Source organism: Bombina bombina, chromosome 3 (genome assembly GCF_027579735.1).
Source record: "Bombina bombina isolate aBomBom1 chromosome 3, aBomBom1.pri, whole genome shotgun sequence".
NCBI lineage: Eukaryota > Metazoa > Chordata > Amphibia > Anura > Bombinatoridae > Bombina > Bombina bombina.
Genome location: NC_069501.1, coordinates 666,067,969 through 666,090,151, shown reverse-complemented (window position 1 = coordinate 666,090,151; position 22,183 = coordinate 666,067,969). Strand labels below are relative to the sequence as shown.

At 35.4% G+C, this 22,183-nt stretch overlaps 1 protein-coding gene across 1 annotated transcript in view; it reads right to left on the bottom strand.

Moving 5' to 3' along the window:
• Positions 1–5,546: 5,546 nt before the first annotated feature.
• Positions 5,547–22,183, bottom strand: part of SSC4D (scavenger receptor cysteine rich family member with 4 domains) — a 210,066-nt gene continuing 193,429 nt past the window's right edge. Inside the window, exon 7 of the mRNA XM_053705411.1 lies at positions 5,547–5,901. Coding sequence (XP_053561386.1) covers positions 5,585–5,901 — 317 coding nt within the window. The 3' untranslated portion in view covers positions 5,547–5,584. The remainder of the gene's footprint in view (positions 5,902–22,183) is intronic.

Genomic DNA, 22,183 nt, shown 5'->3' with positions numbered 1-22,183 from the left:
CAGTACACCTCTCTGAACAGTGTCTGGGAGGCTGTGGTTGCTGCTGCACGCAATGTTGATGGTGAACAGATCAAAACACTGACAGAATCCATGGATGGCAGGCTTTTGAGTGTCCTTGCAAAGAAAGGTGACTATATTGGTCACTGATTTGTTTTTGTTTTGTTTTTGAATGTCAGAAATGTATATTTGTGAATGTTGAGATGTTATATTGGTTTCACTGGTAAAAATAAATAATTGAAATAGGTATATATTTGTTTTTTGTTAAGTTGCCTAATAATTATGCACAGTAATAGTCACCTGCACACACAGATATCCCCCTAAAATAGCTATAACTAAAAACAAACTAAAAACTACTTCCAAAACGATTCAGCTTTGATATTAATGAGTTTTTTGGGTTCATTGAGAACATGGTTGTTGTTCAATAATAAAATTAATCCTCAAAAATACAACTTGCCTAATAATTCTGCACTCCCTGTAGACATCAGAGTTGACAGAAGTGGTTTGCATGACAAGTCTATTAACCTTCAACTTCTTGACCCATTTTGAAGAACTACCTTACTTCAGAAACATAAAACATACAGCAAAGAGCATATATTAATGTTATAATTATGACTTAGAGTAAAATATTTGGCTATATCCATGGAATGTTACAGCAGAATTCCAGGTGGCAGGGAAATGGGTTATACTTGATAAAGAGATTTACTATTAAAGAGCATGCTTTTTTGTGAGAAATGCAGATATATGAAGATGTGTCAGCACCAGTACTCAATATATCTCACAGGAGATATACTTTACAAAAAAACTTAAAATAGCTATGGGTCATAACCCTAAATGTACACATACACATTTCAATGGAAAACAACTTGGTGTCCCTCAAATTTAGCTATCAGCCACATTGACAGATCACATGACAGAACATTCAGTTTTGCAAAAAAAGATGTAGTTTAATATAGGAATAGTATACATTCTTAACTATAATGTAACAAAACTATATGGTGCACAAAATCAGCAAGGGTTAGCATCGCCAATTAAATTTTGGGAAAAAAAACATTTACATGATGTATTATGGCCCATAATATAACATTTTGGCTGGAGAACCTAGATCTAACTCAACACACATAGTAATCTCATCTGCCCTGGGATATAAAGAGTAGAAATAAGCGTCATTACAGAACATAACCATATGTTTTTGCTAATTTGTTTTACTAAAATTCGGCTACATCCTATGCTTCTTGCTAAAATGGCGCACATTTCCTATGATTAAGTTCTGAGTGGAGGCACAAAACGCATTAGAATCTGCTGGTTACCTGCCTCTATGTTTTAATTATTCTTATTAAAAGTTATTTTTTAACTTTTACAGTGCCTTATAGCGTGCAGACGTTTTTCATATTGTTAAAATGGCACCTTAATGAAAAAATCTATCGGCAGCTATTTTTATAGGAACTTTTTTAAATGACTGGATCGCAGTCTGATCACTATTATTTGCTTACAGTGTGTTATATGCAGGACATTAAATAGCATGTGCTTACGGCTGCTTGCTATGGCTAGCCACCAAGAAGCTTAGGGGTAGATTTAACAATCAGCGGATGCTGTTTTCTACACCCAGCATAGACCACTGTTCCTTAATGTCTCCACCACCTTTAGGTGGTGGACTGCAACCATCCTGATTCAATATGATAGCAGGGGGCGGCATTGCACAAGCATTTCATTAGAAATGCTTGTGCAATTTTAAATACCAACAGCGTATGCTGTTGGCATTTAGTAATGATGGCGGACATTATTCGCATGTAGATGTGACCTGGACATAATAGTGATTAACCCTGACTTATCTCACCTCACTACAACTATCTCAGTCCAGCTGATCCATTTCTACCCTGCAACTATTCCTAATCATGACTAAGTTATTTCAGTCCCCATCTGCTAATAGCCATAATCACAACCACAACTAATCAGTAGGAGGGTTCAATTTTGACAGTAAGCCCCTTACCAGAATCCTGATTGATTAGTCTGAGAACTAATCAGCATTGCTTTAAAATTATGTATTTAGGACCTTATTGCTGCTACTATTGACTAGACTGAGACTCAGTTGCCAAAAGAACTAACTGCTAAAATGTACTGTATCGTGGTTAAACTTTGTTGTGGTGCACATTTTACATAGTAAAAATGTGCACCATAGTATGCTTTTGCCTATATATATATATATATATATATATATATATATATATATATATATATATATATATATATATATAATCTGAATAGGAATAAGCACTCTTTGGATTTCAAATCAACAAATATTTATTCGGCAGTGACGTTTCGGGGCATTCACCCCTTCCTCAGACGTTGTTGATTTGAAATCCAGAGAGTGCTTATTCCTATTCAGATTGTACATTCCGTTAGGCACCCTGGTCTGTGTCTGGGTTGGCAAGTGAGAGTGCACTACTTTGAAGCCTATATATATATATATATATATATATATATATATATATATATATATATATATATATATATATATATATATATACAGTGTAAAGGAGTTGTGTATGTAAAGCCAGGAAGTCTCATTAGATTATGAAGAGGAATGATTTAGCCCATGAAGGCAAAGTACTGCAGTGCTAGGACCAGTCAACATTGGGACATCTTGTAAGTTGGTGATTGACTAAGCAGAATATGGCCATATTGTGTGACTAATTTTATTTAAAAGCATAGATGTTTTTGCAGGCAATTTTTTTGCAGCATTTAAATAGTGTTGTTTATTTGCAAATGGATGTGCGCCAATATCTCCTGCTTTATATATATATATATATATATATATATATATATATATATATATATATATATGTGTGTGTATATATGTGTGTGTGTGTGTGTTTATGTGAGTGGTACTGAGTCATCTCATAAAAATGATAAATTGGTAATTGGCTGCAATTATTTGGAAGCTGTTGCTTTTGGCAAATGAATTGCTGACAAACGTTTCAATGCATGCAGTGTGATTATTATTATTATCTGTTATTATCTTTATCTCTAATTTACACAACAGTATACAGGAGTTACAATACAAATAGGAGATTGACAGTACATAGATAATAAAACACACATAAAAAGGGAAGGGTTGTCTCTATACAGTGGCTCTGCAAAACAATAACCTGAAAAAGAAAGAAAAATATTGGCAGACAGACAAATAGATAATACAAAGATAGATAAATATCATCAAGTACCTTCAATAAATCCTTATGTATAAAATTGTGTTGATTTAATATTTTGGAAAAATATATGATCCTTTTGCAATTTATTAAAAGAAGATGCCAAATGATATCTGTAAAGAATAAAGTGGATCAAAAAATACTGATAAAATATTTTCTTTAGATAATATTAAAAGGTCATGTCATCTTGTCTGCAGAGTCCTGTACTGTCCACTCAGATTTTTCCTCACCTAGCAACACAACTGTAGGCTTTTTACACGTCCATTATTACAAGGATAAAAATGGTGTGTACAAAAATATATGTTCAGCATAGAATGGCCCATTTTTTATAGAACAGAATGTCCAACATAACGACTTGGGGACCACAAAATGGGCATCCAAAACATTTTATGTGGTCCTCCACTTCTCTAAACTGCATTTTGCATGTGTATGACCAAGAGAGGCTTATTTTAGTACCTTGGTATTATATTGGTAATATATTTAGCAAGCATTAGAAACATAGATATTGACGGCAGATAAGAGCCATAGGCCCAGCAAGTCTGCCCGACCTTACCTAACAGTATAAACTTATCTAGTTCGTAGGATAGCCTTATGCTTGTCCCATGCATTTTTAAAGTCCCCCACAGTGTTTGTTGCTACTACCTCTTGAGGAAGTTTATTCCATACATCAATCACTCTTTCTGTAAAGAAGTGCTTCCTCAAATTACTCCTGAATCTACTACCCTTTAGCTTGAGCTCATGACCAATTAAATATAAACTGGTTGATATGCAAGAGACTGGAAATAGGAAAACATCTTGCACATTTCCATTTGGATGTTTATAATAACACTATAACATTATTGCCTATTTACCATGCAAGACAAATCAATGGCATATATCTAATTCGTGTCACTGCTCTTTTGTAGTTTTTTAAAAAAAATTACTTTCAGTCTGAAGAAGGGGTAATGCTGCCTTAAAACATCATCTAATAAATTGTCTTATCAAGTTCCATTTAGTGCTTCCTACATTAAATGTATACAGTATATACTAAGTGTTTGTTGACTATAATTTGCTTAGACTGGAAGTATTTTTTAAAAAAAACAACCCACCCCGGATCTTCAAGCAAAACTCAGCGTCATAGTGTCCACAAATAAAAAGGCTGCACACCCCGCTTTAGTACAACCCTCAAGCACAGTACCTTAGGTGGTCTTGCTACATGTTTTAATTACTTTTTGACTAAATATGGACTAAAGAGTTTAGAGAACTGTGAAAAAGGGCATGAAATTAACTTTACTTCCCTCTGTGAGGATAACTTGCCATGTAAAAAAAAATACTAGATATATGAAGGCAGAGCATGTGACCCTATGTAATAATCAAATATTTATGCATTGGTTTTTTTTTATTTTTTCAATAAGTTTCTATTAGCAAAACTGCATAATAGTAAAAGTTATTATGTCTCGGAATGCTGGCGATAGTGTGTATCGAATCAGCAACAATATAAATGTGTATAATACAAGTCACTGCTACTATCTGAGCATATATGTGTATGGCACCAAAACATAAATAACTTTAATAAAAATCATTTTAATTTTGACCATTATGTCCCTTTAAGTTATGTGAATTATGTATCGGGTATAACAGGACAATTTGATAAAACACATGAAAAACTCTAGGAAAAAAACATTTCACAGGCTTCTTAATTTTAAGTAATTTTACAATAAATAATTCTGTGAACTGATTATGTTCACAATTATGTGAACTTAGCAAAAGCAAAAACTTCAGCATTTGTAAACAAACATGTCAAAAGCCAAGGTATGCCATGCAGTACAGTTCAAAAGTTGTTTTTAATAGAAAAGTCCAAATATCATGCACAAAAAAAAATCTTCTTGAAAATTGTATTCTGATGGACTGAAATAATAATGTTGAAATTGCCTCTGTGCAAAGTACTGGTGCAGCTAAAGTGGTGCAAAATCACACAATTGGCCCCATTTATCATATGCTAGGGAACTTATCCACCCACATTTATGCCCATGTTCAATCATGTGGGAGCAGGGTCTGTCAATTACCCTTCATGACCGACGCTACTTTTCTAGTAGTTGGCAGGCTTGCATGAGCATGTGACCCTATCTAATAATGTGGCAAGGGCTTCAAAGCTGTCTTTACACTTTGACAGATACTGTCTGATATTTAGATTTGCTATTGGTTTTCAAATGGATTGGAAAGACTTTGACTTACATTGCTATTTTAATGTATTGCATTACACACATTTGTGTATGTTGTTTGTATTAGAATAATTGACATTTATACAATTTTTAATGGGTTAATAAAGTGCAAAATGAAATGCAAAATTATATACAAAATGTATACCATTTACATATTTTTATTTTTCTTGTATAAACTTCTCACAAGATTCCACATAACACACCAGCATCTTCAGAGTGGTCACAGTTGTGTACATTCCATTGTATATAGGAGCACTGCATAAGGGAGCTTTCATTGCCATGGCATTTTACATTGTCAAGAAAGATGTAGCCACTGCCCTGGCCATACCATGCTTCCCCCCAGGCTTTTACAGCAGCTCCACATCCAAGTGATCTGCATACCACTTTGGCTGCTTTCAGGTTCCAGGCATCATCACACACTGTTCCCCACTGTAAGAGTAAAAATATCTCCACACGACCTTCGCACCGATGACTACCATTCACCAAACGAAGGGAGCCTAGCAAACAACAGGAATTTATTAGTATACGTGAAGAAAAAAAATTCAACAGGCAATTAAAATAGCTTAGACACTTAGGGCTACATTACAAGTGACTCACTAATTTTTTATTGCTCAAAGTAAAAAATTAGTGCTGTCGGATTACAGCTGGTATTACAAGTTGAAAGTAAAAAGTTAGCATGCAAGCAAAAGACTCAGGTGCACTAATTTCAGCACTTAGGATATTGCGACAATTTGAAGAAAATAGGAATGTAAAGTATTTCTATTAAAAACAGATTAAAACATATTAAAATGTATTAAAAATGATGTTGCCTATTTCAAGGTATTTGACTGGGAAGGGGTCAAAAGTGTATGTTTATATGTGTATTTATGTGCATCGCTCAAGTGCAACCCATAACTTTCAACTTGTAATATTAGCGCTATTTAGAGCTGTCACAATATCCATTGAAAGTATAGGGTGTGCTAGAGCAATGTAGGCCGCTAATGTTAGACAAAATCCAGCGATACTGCTTATCATTAGAGCGCCATTAAAACTTCTTAAAACATTTAGGTTATTCACTTGTTTGTACGTTTTATAAACTAATTGCAAACTATTTCCTTTTAGTATACGTTTGCCATTTATACCGCTAATTTAATATATTTGCATCTTATATTGTGGGCTTTATTACATTTTACCACTACAAAAACTCACATTTAGTTTAAGCTATTTTATTATCCTGTATATATTGTTTAGTGCTTTATAGTATAGAGGTCATTCCCAGCTCATTAGAAGAACTGTGGAAAGTGAGTTATAAATTCTACATGTTTAAGGGCTTTAGGCCGTCAGTTCTTCGTGCACTTTATCAGACAAGTTAAAAGATGACAGCTGTAGGAGAATTGTGTGAAGCAATTGTTACCTGGCCATGATTTTTGTAGCCGTAGTAGAATGCAATAGCAGCTTCCCTGACATTTTTTTAATTTGTTACTTATCAGAACCCAAAAATATATTTGTGATTCAGACAGAGCATACAATTTTATTTCTGTTATCAAATGTTCTTTACGCCCATAATATTCTGTGTTGAAGAGATACCTAGGTAGGCATCTGGAGCACTACATGACAGGAAATATCACTGCCATCTAGTGCTCTGGCAAATGGATAACATTCTTGCAAAACTGCTGCCATATAGTGCCCCAGAAATGGTCAGGATCCTAAGCTTACGTCCCAGCTTTTCGACAAAACATATTAAGAGAACGAAGAAAATTTGATAAAAGAAGTAAATTAGAAAGTTGTTTAAAATTGCATGCTCTATATGAATCATGAAAGAAAAAATGTGTTTATTTCAATAAATGTTTTTAATTTTTTTACCACTTGAGCTGATTCTTTGGGAAGAAAGCTGCAGCCACAGGATGGTTGGAGTGTCTTAAAACCAGCCAGCTGACTCTATTAGCACAAGACAGTGCTTTACTAAATGTGAGTACCCTTATTCCCAGTGTCTCTTGATTGCTGAATGTCGAAGATCAATACACACATGGGCGCCTCTTTGTCTTTTGTAATATTTTAGTGCCTTTTTGTAAAGTTGGAGAAGATGGCAGCCTAATAACAAGGTCCAAGGAACTGTTTCCACATCATCTATATCAGTTGAATTGTTGGAGGGTTCACCTGGACTTTCATGTGACTGGGTTCACATAGTATATGTTTGCTTGTGTATATCTATCTATCTATCTATCTATCTATCTATCTATCTATATATATAGTATCTCACAAAAGTGAGTACACCCCTCACATTTTTGTAAATATTTTATTATATTTTTTCATGTGACAACTCTGAAGAAATGACACATTGCTACAATGTAAAGTAGTGAGTGTACAGCCTGTATAACAATGTACATTTGCTCTCCCCTCAAAAAAACTCAACACACAGCCATTAATGTCTAAACCGTTAGCAACAAAAGTGAGTACACCCATAAGTGGAAATGTCCAAATTGGGCCCAATTAGCCATTTTCCCTCCCCGGTGTCATGTGACTCATTAGTGTTACAAGGTCTCAGGTGTGAATGGGGAGCAGGTGTGTTAATTGTGGTGTTATCACTCTCACACTCTCTCATACTGGTCACCGGAAGTTCAACATGGCACCTCATGGCAAAGAACTCACTGAGAATCTGAAAAAAAAGAATTGTTGAATTGTTGCTTTACATAAAGATGGCCTAGGCTATAAGAAGATTGCCAAGACCCTGAAACTGAGCTGCAGCACGGTGGGCAAGACCATACAACAGTTTCACAGGACATTTTCCACTCAGAACAGGCCTCACCCTGGTCGACAAAAGAAGTTAAATGCACGTGCTCAGCGTCATATCCAGAGGTTGTCTTTAGGAAATATACATATGAGTGCTGCCAGCATTGCTGCAGAGGTTGAAAGGGTGGGGGTCAGCCTGTCAGTGCTCAGACCATATGCCACACACTGCATCAAATTGGTCTGCATGGCTGTCGTCCCAGAAGGAAGCCTCTTCTAAAGATAATGCACAAGAAAGCTGAAGTTTGCTGAAGACAAGCAGACTAAGAACATGGATTAACTTATTTGGTTCAGATGGTATCAAGCCCTTGTCGCAGCAACCAGGTGAGGAGTATAAAGACAAGTGTGTCTTGCCTACAGTCAAGCATGGTGGTGGGAGTGTCATGGTCTGGGCCTGCATGAGTACTGCCGGCACTGGGGAGCTACAGTTCATTGAGGGAACCATGAATGACAACACGTACTGTGACATACTGAAGCGGAGCATGATCCCCTCCCTTGGGAGACTGGGCCGCAGGGCAGTATTCCAACATGATAACAACCCCAAGCACACCTCTAAGATGACCACTGCCTTGCTAAAGAAGCTGAGGGTAAAGGTTATGGACTGGCCAAGCATTCCTCCAGACCTAAACCCTATTAAGCATCTGTGGGGCATCCTCAAACAGAATTTGGGGGAGCGCAAGGTCTCTAACATCCACCAGCTCCATGATGTCGTCATGGAGGAGTGGAAGAGGACTCCAGTGGAAACCTGTGAAGCTCTGGTGAACTCCATGCCCAAGAGGGTTAAGGCAGTGCTGGAAAATAACAGTGCCACACAAAATATTGACACTTTGGGCCCAATTTGGACATTTCCACTTAGCGGTGTACTCACTTTTGTTGCCAACGGTTTAGACATTAATGGCTGTGTGTTGAGTTATTTTGAGGGGACAGTGAATGCACACTGTTATACAGGCTTTACACTCACTACTTTACATTTTAGCAAAGTGTCATTTCTTCAGTGTTGTCACATGAAAAGATATAATGAAATATTTACAAAAATGGGAGGGGTGTACTCACTTTTGTGAGATACTGTATATATATATATATATATATATATATATATATATATATTACTTTATGATCTTGTTTCTATATATGTGTGAATATATCTATAAATGTTTTGATTGTTTGCCAATATATTGGTCATAATTCAGATAGCACCCTACGCTTTGGTATTTTTATATTCATATATACATAGATATATATACTGTATATACAGTATATACACACATTTTTATATCATCAGATAAATATAGAATTAAATATTTTAAAATTAAAAGAATATTTTCTTCTATGCGAAAAACATTGGAAGGTAAAATATTCATAACTATTATTATTATAGGCTATTTGTAGAGCGCCAACAGATTCTGCAGCGCTATAAACATAGGCGGTATACAAGGTAGCAATTATAGGGATCAAATGGGTAGAGGGCCCTGCCTAGATTCGCACTGTTGTAGTCAGCTCTTGTGAAGGTGATCTGCAAGCAGTTGGGCTCTAAAGCTTAGGCTAACTACCTCCAACTCTAACGCATTTGGTCTAATGCGGTGTCAGGTTTGCACACGAGCAAAAAGTGTTAGGTCTTTTTTTGAACAGTGCACTCCATTGAAGTCTATGGGGAGAATAAATTAACACAGTAGAGCTATCCGAAGTCCTGAAGTTAGCATGCATCGGACTTTAGCAGTCAAGCTAACTTTTTACTTTCAACTTGTAATACATTCGCTAACCCGACTGTGTTCAAATTTAAAACACAGCATGCAAGCAAAACATTTTGTTAGTGTGACACTTGTAATCTGGCCCTATGTTTAGTATTTAGAGTAAATCCAGTATACTTCTTTTTGTAAACGGAACTTGTAATCTGTCGTCTCCATCTAATACAACATTTGCCAGTGGAACTGACTGGAGTTCTAATCTAATGGGAGGTAACATCCCAGGTAAGAAGGAGCAGTTGCTCTAAATTCATGAAGTTTTTTGTGTACTTCACTTTTGATCAGTGTCTGCATTCCCAGCATCAGTTTATGACCAGAGAGCTTCTATATGAATTGGTGATACTTTAGAATCCCATTTATTTGAATTAGGAGGTTGTACATCAAAGGACCTTCTTGAAAAAACACTAAAATATTTAATTACATCCTCTAGAGCATTGTTTCTCAACCGTAGTCTTCAAGTACCCCCAACAGGCCAGGGTTTCATTATAGCTGAACCAGTGCACAGGTGAAATAGTCAGCTTATAGGTGAGAGCAGATTGGTAACCATGGTTACTGATCAGCTGATTACTTCACCTGATTCCGCTATGAAAACCTGGCCTGTTGGGGTTACTTGAGGACCGTGGTTGAGAAACACTGCTCTATAGTATCTTTAGAGTATACAAATGTTATTTTTATAGGTTCAAATCATTGCCTAGGCATAATTTTCTTCTGTTTTTTTAATAATTTACCAGGATATCTATCACAAGGTACTGAGGGACTCAACCTCATAATGCATTAAAGGTATCTTCTGAAATTAAAGACTATTAAAGAATATACACAGCCTTAGAACCTCAATAAACACATTGAGATTGCAGTATGAAATGATTATGCATGCATAGCTGTGTCTACTCCAGTAAAAAAGATATGACTGACTCCTCCAATTAAGGCAAGCAGCAGTGGGTGGAATCTGCTAGTTAAAACCAATAGCTGTAAACACAGTGTTATTAAATTCAAACTTTTTCACACTCCCCTAGTATGTTGTTTAATAGCAAGATATCAGAAAAATATTGTAATTACAAGCTGTTTTATGTATCCTTAGGGACAGATTACAAGTGGAGCTCAAAATATCGCTTACGAGAGCACGATATTTGCACTCCACTCATTAATACTAGTGCACACAAATGTGCGCTGGTATTACAAGTTAGATGCAATGCGACCTTGTGTTAGCATTGCAGGGAAGCATTCCGCTCACAAGAACATGCTTCTATAGGCTCCAATGGGAGCCTCATTCTCTCACTAGCGCAGCAAAGGGGTTAAGTCGCGCAGATTGTAAATATATATGCTGATATATATATATATTTATGTGTTAATATGTTTTTATTAGGGCCGAAACATGTCAACCTTTTGGTGCTACGCCCTTTCATGCACTTTGTATTTGTGACCGCACTGTCCAGATATTTTAATCTTTTGTGATGTACAATAAAGATTTTTCTTTTAGTCAAGCGGGACCATCTCTCCAGTTCTTCTATTATGTTTTTATTAACACATACAAACAAATTTAAATAAGCATATACATATATATTTACAGGCAACACACAGTTCCCCATAGACCGCAATGTAAATGCACTTTTCATTGTCGTTTTTTTTCTTACACCTCAGACCCACTCACTTTAAGCCCTAAAAACTGCTTCATGCAGTTATTTAAAAAAAAAAATAAAAAAAAAATTGCTACTTTTTTTTATTTTAAAAAACTACACTACACTTTGTATTGGAGCAATTGGGGCACTTTTGGAAGATTTACCAGAGATGTGATCTCTGGTTAATTTTCGAAGCGCTAATTGCTACTGCAAGCTTGTAATGGCTGCTTTGTTTATTGCAAGCCCATAAATTTGCCCGTTTACGGGCACGCAATAAAGTAGGGTTCCACTTGTAATCTAGCCCTTAACCTACTTCCATGGTGCATGAGAAGCTTTTAGTTTGTCTTCTGTCCTATTTTTTTTCTCCTACAGAATTTTTTTATCAGAATCTTCACCTGGAACGTTGTCAGAATATGTTGCTTGTGGTAAGGCACTCACATTTTGCTCTTGGTCTGCTGGCCCAGAGACAAACGCCTAGATTTAGAGTTCTGCGTTAGCCGTCAAAACCAGCGTTAAGAGCTCCGAACACTGGTTTTAGCCGCCCGCTGGTATTTAGAGTCAGTCAGGAAAGGGTCTAACGCTCACTTTCCAGCCGCGACTTTTCCATACCGCAGATCCCCTTACACCAATTGCGTATCCTATATTTTCAATGGGATCTTTCTAACGCTAGTATTTAGAGTCTTGGCTGCAGTGAGTGTTAGAACTCTAATGACAAAACTCCAGCCGCAGAAAAAATCAGGAGTTAAGAGCTTAATGGGCTAACGCCGGTTTATAAAGCTCTTAACTACTGTGCTCTAAAGTACACTAACACCCATAAACTACCTATGTACCCCTAAACCGAGGTCCCCCCACATCGCTGCCACTATAATAATTTTTTTTAACCCCTAACCTGCCGACCGCACACCGCCGCCACCTACGTTATCCCTATGTACCCCTATTCTGCTGCCCCTAATATCGCCGACACCTACATAATATTTATTAACCCCTAATCTAAACCCCCCAATGTCGCCACTACCTACCTAAACTTATTAACCCCTAATCTGCTGACCGGACCTCGCCGCTACACTAATAAATGTATTAACCCCTAAAGCTAAGTCTAACCCTAACACTAACACCCCCCTAAGTTAAATATAATTTTTATCTAACGAAATAAATTAACTCTTATTAAATAAATTATTCCTATTTAAAACTAAATACTTACCTGTAAAATAAACCCTAATATAGCTACAATATAACGAATAATTATATTGTAGCTATTTTAGGATTTATATTTATTTTACAGGCAACTTTGTATTTATTTTAACTAGGTACAATAGCTATTAAATAGTTAATAACTATTTAATAGCTACCTAGTTAAAATAATTACAAAATTACCTGTAAAATAAATCCTAACCTAAGTTACAATTAAATCTAACACTACACTATCAATAAATCAGCCAATCGGAATTCGAGGGACACCATCTTGGATGACGTCATTTAAAGGAACCTTCATTCGTCGTTAGTCCGTCGGTGAAGAAGGATGGCTCCGCGTCGGCTGCTTCAAGATGGTCCCGCTCCGCACCGGATGGAAGAAGATAGAAGAGGCCGCATGGTCGAAGATGTCTGCCGGTCCGGATGTCCTCTTCTGCCCGGATAGGATGAAGACTTCGGACCCTCTTCTGGACGGATCGGTGATACCCGGCTGGGTGAAGATAAGGTAGGAAGATCTTCAGGGGCTTAGTGTTAGGTTTTTTAAGGGGGGTTTGGGTGGGTTAGATTAGGGGTATGTGGGTGGTGGGTTGTAATGTTGTGGGGGGTATAGTATGTTTTTTTTACAGGCAAAAGAGCTGATTTCTTTGGGGCATGCCCCGCAAAAGGCCCTTTTAAGAGCTGGTAAGGTAATAGAGCTGTTAACTTTTTATTTTAGAATAGGGTAGGGCATTTTTTTTTATTTTGGGGGGCTTTGTTATTTTTTTTAGGGGGCTTAGAGTAGGTGTAATTAGTTTAAAATTCTTTTAATCTTTTTTTATTTTTTGTAATTTAGTGTTTGTTTTTTTTGTAATTTAGTTTAGTTGATTTAATTGTAGGTAATTGTTGGTAGTTTAGTTAATTTATTTATTGATAGTGTAGTGTTAAGTTTAATTGTAACTTAGGTTAGGATTTATTTTACAGGTAATTTTGTAATTATTTTAACTAGGTAGCTATTAAATAGTTATTAACTATTTAATAGCTATTGTACCTAGTTAAAATAAATACAAAGTTGCCTGTAAAATAAATATAAATCCTAAAATAGCTACAATATAATTATTCGTTATATTGTAGCTATATTAGGGTTTATTTTACAGGTAAGTATTTAGTTTTAAATAGGAATAATTTATTTAATAAGAGTTAATTTATTTTGTTAGATAAAAATTATATTTACCTTAGGGGGGTGTTAGGGTTAGACTTAGCTTTAGGGGTTAATACATTTATTATAGTAGCGGCGAGGTCCGGTCAGCAGATTAGGGGTTAATAAGTGTAGTTAAGGTAGCGGCGACGTTGGGGGGGGCAGATTAAGGGTTAATAAATATAATATAGGTGTAGGCGATGTTGTAGGCAGCAGATTAGGGGTACATAGGGATAATGTAGGCTGCGGCGGTGTCCGGAGCGGCAGATTAGGGGTTAATAATAATATGCAGGGGTCAGCGATAGCGGGGTCGGCAGATTAGGGGTTAATAAGTGTAAGGTTAGGGGTGTTTAGACTCTGGGTACATGTTAGAGTGTTAGGTGCAGACTTAGGAAGTGTTTCCCCATAGGAAACAATGGGGCTACGTTAGGATCTGAACGCTGCTTTTTTGCAGGTGTTAGGTTTTTTTTCAGCTCAAACTTCCCCATTGTTTCCTATGGGGAACTCGTGCACGAGCACGTTTTTGAAGCTGGCCGCATCTGTAAGCAACGCTGGTATTTAGAGTTGAAGTGGCGGTAAATTATGCTCTACGCTCCCTTTTTGGAGCCTAACGCAGCCCTTCAGAGAACTCTAAATACCAGCGTTATTTAAAAGGTGCGGAGGGAAAAAACACGCGTAGCTAACGCACCCTTTTGGCCGCAAAACTCTACATCTAGCCGTTATATTTCTAGCCAACCTTATGTATGTAACAAGCACATTTGCAATTATAGCAAACTGGATTTTTAAAGCAATATGCAAAACTGAAAGTGGTCTCCTGGAATAGGATGGTGGCATATATTTATTTTGAAAATGTTTTATTGCTTAAGTGCCTTTTCTACCACATACCAGATTTATTCCAGGTGAGGTAATGTAAGAAAATTGTGTCTATGTTCAGCCGGGATCCTTCTTTGCATTGCCTCATTGGGTACTGCGAAATGGCAGTAAAGTCAGAATTAAACTTTCACAATTCTGATAGAGCATATCATTAGAAACAACTTTTCAGTTTACTTATATCATCTAATTTGCTTTCTTGGTATCCTCTGTTGGAAAGCATACATAGATAGGCTCAGAAGCACCAATGCACTACTGTTAGCTAGCTACTGATTGGTGGATGCACATATATGCCTCTTGACATTGGCTCACCTGAAGTGTTTAGCTAGCTCCCAGTAGTGCATTGCTGCTCCTTCAACAAAGGATGCAAAGAGAATGAAGCAAATTTGATAATTGCAGTAAATTGGAAAAGTTGTTTTCAATTATATGCTGTATCTAAAACATGAAAGAAAAATAACTGTGTTTCATGTCCCTTTAAGGTTTCTAAATTAGAGCCAACATTGCAGTTTCCAGTTTGCACATTTCTGCAATATATACTGTTATATTGGATTTTTAAAATAAAGGTTTTTTATAAGATAGGATAATGCAGAAGAGCTATGATTAGTTTAGGGCACTGCCTAACAAATGCTTTTCTTAGGGCAATTTGTTTAGGATTTAGTTTTTTTTTTGGAGGGGTGGGGGGTTACTTTGTTTTGAGTTTAGGGATTTTTTTTATGCCAAAGTGCTAATCACTTCAACTAGGGCACTGCCTGACAAATGACCCCTCAGGTCACTGCCCTGTTGGTGCACTTATCTCAGCAGTTGCCAACCAATAAAATGTAATTATGAATATTAATAATTAATAGCAGTATAAAACTATTGTCAGCGATAATTAATATAGCAGAATTTTGTCAATACACTTCAGTGGGATCTCTGTAGTGTACTTCAAAATATCACTATAGAGATATCTATAAATTTGACAATGATACTACTATTACAATTAATATTTGATAAATTGTTCTCGATTAGTTATCTTTATAGACACCTTGAATTATATTTATATAAAAAAAGATTATGAATCAATTATACACGCTTATTCTATGCTTTTACAATATTCTTTACAAAGCAAAACAAAATATATCTTTATAAGTTAAACTTTAGGTTGTTTATTAAAAACACACCTGAATATATGCCAGAATAGTCTATAATTAGCCAATAACTCTAATGCTGAACTTATAACCATCAGAGAAAAAATGTATATTTATTAACACAATAAACAATAAATAATTTATATGCAATTTCTAAGAGATTTCACAAAAAGTAAGATTGACTTATAAATATAAAAGTACAAATTATTTTCTAGCAAATAAAATTATTTAGCATTAATATGATTAGTTCTAAACTGCACAGGACTATGAATATAAACTTAAAATACCAAATATCCCTTTGAATCACCCGCTTTAATTAAACTTTAGCTATAGAATACCTTTGATTTAAATATTATATATACTTAACAATCGCATATACTTTACCAAATAAACAGATGCATGTTCAGCTTCCAGGGCTTCTTGTGGGTCATATAAGAAGGATTTAGTCCACTATTGCAAGGACACAGGCCTGAAATTATTATCTCTTATCCTAAGAACGTGTCCCAAAATTGCAGAGAAGATACTTAGCACAAATCTGTGTGTTTCTCTCTCAGTCAAAGTGATTCTCCTTGTTTGAGTCTGTTTGTCTCTCGTCTAGTGTGTGTGGCAAAATGTATCCAATTATAAACCACTCCTTCTTTTCTTTAATCATTCCCACAGAATATTGGATATGCCCTGACAGAAGCTTGTCCCTCATTGGTTATTTGGGAAATGCTTCCCTGAGCAGCCAAATACCTTTTGGTTGCAATACCATTTTTATTCCATCGGGGACAGCAGACAAAGAAAAATAGTTTCATTATCAAAGTGCTACAGAAAATACAGATTCTTCTATATATTTTTTATCAAATGCCTATTTCTCCTAGTTTTAATAAACTATATTTTCTATACATGGCCCATTTAGTCCGACCGAGCATGTAATTATGCATGATAATACACGAGTATTCCACCTATTATGGCACTTAAAAGGATATTAATACTTTTAGCATGGATCTAATTAATATTTTCTCAGTTTATAATTTCCATCTTAATATCACAAACATACCTTATGAGTGGCAGCCTGATGTAATTCCATATAGCTATATTTACATTTGATTATTATCCCATATTAATATAAATATTGAATATCTGTGGATATTATTTTAATAATTACTGTATACGCTATATGATATGATTCAGGGCACACATTATATAGGCATTCATATATTAGTATCTACTAGTCATATCTGGAATCTAGTTTGTATTTCAGATGTCTTGAAAACAAAAGAATGTTGTTATTAATTTTGAAATAAATTGGACATTTTAAATTGATCATATAGCTTTTTATTAAATTCAGCAGATACTTGTCTAATATGTTACTGTTAAGCATTTCTCTCATATCCACAAATATACATTTATACAATACTGGGGTATACCATAACTGAAAATTAGACATAAGTTGTACTTTAAAATGGATTTCAAAGTTATAATATAAATGTGTTTCTGCTAGCCAGCATAATGTGTATTTAACTCAGCATAGGGTAATTAACTCTTGCATGGAAACTGTCTGCCTTTCCTGTAAACCTGTTTTCCTGTGCATAGACTTGTGCTTCAAAGAGCTGAATATTGTAGACTGACTCTCTCCTTGCAGGGGTTAGTTATCTTCACTAATTGAACAGATGTTTCTCTTTTGCTCTCTTAGATGTCTTGAGCACCGAGAGGGGTCAGTGGCTATAACAAAGGTCCTTTGAGATAAGGTTACTCTGTCTGTGAAGTTTAATTTTGCATAGCCAGTAGTCTGAAATTAAATTCTGATTTCAGAATTTAATGTAACTTACAGTATAGAAATTACACATACATAGATGAATTAATCTATGCACATAGCTTCCAATAATATCTCACCTTTTACATGACAGCCTATTACTATTGTCTTGTTTGAAAGAGATAGCATTCAGATATTCTAAATGCTACTTGTCAGTCAGTCAAGAGAGTAGATGTGGACTTGAGGATACGTTTGGCTTATTGGAGTATCTGCAGGCTGTGTCTTGTCTATAGTAGCGTGGGACCTGAATTATCAGTCACACTAGGCTTATTTAATTTATTATAGCCTTATAAGTTTACTTAATACTGACATGTCATTCTTTTTGTGAGGCTCTGCTCTAAGGACAAATAATAACCAATAAATGCCATTGTTTATTCAATTTCCCTGAATACTTGTAAGTTACCTATAATACTACTCATTTCACTTTAGTTGGTCCTTTTATTAACAGATAATATATTACAATAATTATATCTTTATTTTAAATACAGTATATGATCATATACCTTATTTAACAGAACGTTAGGGATGGGCGAATGTTTAGCAACATTCGAAAAATGAAACAAATTTTAACACATTCATTCATTCGAATCGAATTTTGAATGTTTACTTAACATTCTAACATTCAATTTTCGAATGTTCGGTTTCGAATTTTATGATTACATTCGAAAATATTGTTTTTGAAAAATTTGAATTTATATTTGTAATAGTATTTCTAATGCTTTCTTTAAATGTAATATTCAAATTATGCAATATTCTATATAGAAACATTTGAAATTATATATTTGTATCTATTATGTTTCAATTTACTAGATTCCCTCCCTACCACATGAACTATTGAACTTCTGAATAGTATTTGTTAAATAGAATGTTAAATTCGAAATTTCGAATGTGGACATTCAATATAATTATAAATATTCGAATTCGAAAGTGACATTCGAAAACTGTAAATAGCATTCAATTATAGAATTTTTAAGAATATTCGTTCTTATCAACATTCGGATTTATAATTTGAATTTCGGTAATGACATTCGTTCTAACATTCGAAATTCAGAAATTTACACATTCGCCCATCCCTACAGAATGTCCAAATGTGTCCTCCATCACAATCTTAAAATGTATATTTACTGATTTTAGATGTAAGGGTAAACCCTTTCTGAGTCTTTAAACAGGGGGAAAACACAAATTGCACTAGTAATCTATGCATAAAGTGTCGTAACTTAGAGGCAGCCAGAGGATAGCGTGCAAAGATGGCCAAGCAAACATGAGGAGGGGTAAATAAATGGAATAGTTGCCATGCAACCACAATTATGACACATTTATACTAAGTTGTCATTTTTTAAACAAATATAATTAATTATATTGATATATGTACACTTGAAATGTACTCAATGCCCCTTAAAAAAAACATACAGCAGATCATAAACTCTCTTAGTTCTTGTCCTGATCGCAAAACCATACTAAAGGAAATGATGTAAGAACTTTGTGTGAGAAAGAAATTTCCTATTGTAGATTTGCAGCCTATCAAAAAGAAATATATTGATTAGGATATAATAGACAGAGATATTTGTTTGTAGATGACAAACTGTCCCTCTCAAAATGGACAACGGTAAAGCATTTATTTGGACATATTTTTTATTTAAAGTTGTATCTGGCTAATATGATTTTTTCCTGAAAATCGTTTTGAAAGTGATGCACTAAATTGGCCCACAATTCTTTGAGATTAAGATTTTGGATGTTTATATCGTTCAGTGATTTATTTTCTGGCCAGTTGTGATTTTCCATGTAAAGTAGCAGCCTACACACTGATGTCTGCTTGCATGAAAGCATTATTGTTTGTGATGCTGTCAGTCAGCTGACATTTCATCCTTTATGCAGTGCTTTATGTATTAATTGTGTGATTTACAGTGCTTCACATATGCTTTGTTAGATTTAAAACATTGTTATTTCAGGGATGAGTAATGACCATTACTTCTTTTGCTTTGCTTGAAAATATCTCCCATGCAGTGCATTTCAGATAATCCTTTATGACTCAACTAAACCTTTTGTTATTACATTAATAACTCATTAAATCTGTAACAGACTTTGAAATAAAAGTATAAACATGTAAATAATTTTAAACAAATGTACCATTTCTACTATGTAATCTGAGCAAGTTATATATATGTATACTAGACTTCCCTCTGGGCAGGCATATTTTTTTTAAAGGTTGGTTCATCTATCCCTATCCATCTATCCCGCTATCCCTGTCCCTAACTCTCTGTCCCTGTCCCTCTGTCCCTATCCCTTTGTCCCAATAGAAGGCGCTGTATATAACTAATAAGCAATAGAGGGCACTGTATATAACTAATAACCAATAGAGGGCGCTGTATATAAATAATAACCAATAGAGGGCACTGTATATCACTAACAACCAATAGAGGGTGCTGTATGTAACTGTATATTGTTATTATATTGTATATTGTTAGTGATATACAGCACCCTCTATTAGTTGTTAGTGATATACAGCGCCCTCTATTGGTTGTTAGTGATATACAGCGCCCTCTATTAGTTATTAGTTATAATTTTGTATACCAATAGTCTCGTGCTGCAGGGATTTGGCTGCATGTGCAACCTATGATGGCAACAGACGCGTTACAAACACAATTATAGTATAGATATGTGTATGTTTGTATGTATATGTATATGTATATTTATGTGATGTGTGTATGTACGTATGTATATTTATGCTCAAAAAACAAAGTATTGCAGTATGCAGTGATACCTTTTTTATTGGACTAACATAATATTTCAAAGACAAGCTTTCGAGAGTTTTCCTCTCTTCCTCAGGTCTAAAGCATCACATACAACAAATGGAAGGGAGGGAGGGGGTGAGAGGAGTGTCATAAAAAGCAGAAAATGTGTCTGAAGGAGAAAATAGCTGAGAATAGCCAGAAAGAGTAAATAAACAGAGGAGAGTAAATAGGCAAGATGAGAGGAAAAACAAAAGGAAAAAGAAAGCAATGTAAGGCAATAAGATGAGAGATTATAGAAAGTTTTGGTAGTGTGTGAGAAAGCCAGAGTCTACATTAAGTCCTTCATTTCTGGTATTGAAATGTGTGATCATTTTCATCTCAAACATCTTTCGTTCATGAGAGTCTTTGAAATTCCCTTTAAGAACTTTAATCCTGAGGTTAAGGATGGAGTGACCAGTCTGGGTGAAGTGATGGCCAACAAGGGTACAATATTCATTTTCCTTGTGGTTTTTGATTGAGTGTCTGTGTAGATTCATTCTGAGATGCAGCTTTAGGCCAGTTTCTCCAATGTAGCAACCTCTGTCACACGCTGTACACTGTATCATGTACACCACATTAGCACATGGGCACGAATAGGTTCCTTTAATATTGTATGATGCGTTATTGTGTCTGGCTGTGTTGTTGTCACATATATGTTGACACAGTTTGCAGAGGGATTTGTTGCATTGTGCAGTGCCATTCTGTGTAAGCTTCTGTTCTGTGGTTAATTTGCTGGAGACCAATCTCTGTCTCAGGTTAGGTGGTTGTTTGAATGCTAGTATGGGGGGTTCAGGAAATATTTTTTTGAGTGTGGGGTAATCTGAAATTAGTGGTTGTAGCTCTTTAATAATTTTGCGTACTCCTTCCAGAGTAGGGTTGTAAGTGACTACTAGAGGGGTTCTTGTTTTGTTTTCCTTTTATTGTATTGTAGGAGCCTTTCCCTTGGTGTTTTTAGGGCAGATTTGATTTTTTAGATATTGCCCTTTCCTTGTAGCCCTTTTGCCTAAATGACTCTGACAGTGTACTCAGGTGCTGATCTCTGTCTTTTGTGTCAGAGCAAATCCGGTGATATCTGATAGCTTGGCTGTAGATGACACCTTGTTTATTGTGATTGGGATGGAAGCTGGAATTGTGGAGGTAGCTGTACCTGTCTGTGGGTTTTCTGTATATAGATGAATGAAGGATGCTATTGGTGACAGTTATTGTGCAGTCCAAGAAGTTCACACTATGATTTAAAAAGTCCATTTTAAGGTTTATTGACGGGTGAAATGAATTAAATGATTTGTGGAAATCTAAAAGGCTTTCTTCTCCTTTTGTCCATATTATGAAAATATCATTGATGTAACAATAATATGTATAAGGTTTGTGGGGCTGAGTACATAAGAATCTGTATTCTAGGTACGCCATGGAAAGATTAGCGTATTGGGGTGACATTTTTGTTTCCAGGTAGTTCATTTATCTGGTTAAGTTTATTAAGGAAGTCTGTAGTGTCCTGTATAAAGCTATCAGTCTTAATAACAAGAGGCTTAAGAATGTTTTCTATTAGGCCAGATATTTGTTCAGTGAGTGTTCCCATACTTGTTATAATGGGATGTCCTGGGTTTACTGGCTTGTGGATTTTGGGCAGCATGTAGAAGGTACCCATCAAATTGGACAGTTACATTGAAAGTTTTTGCCTGAGAGTGGCATCCCTAGTCACCACACAAGAGAAAAAAATCGCTTAC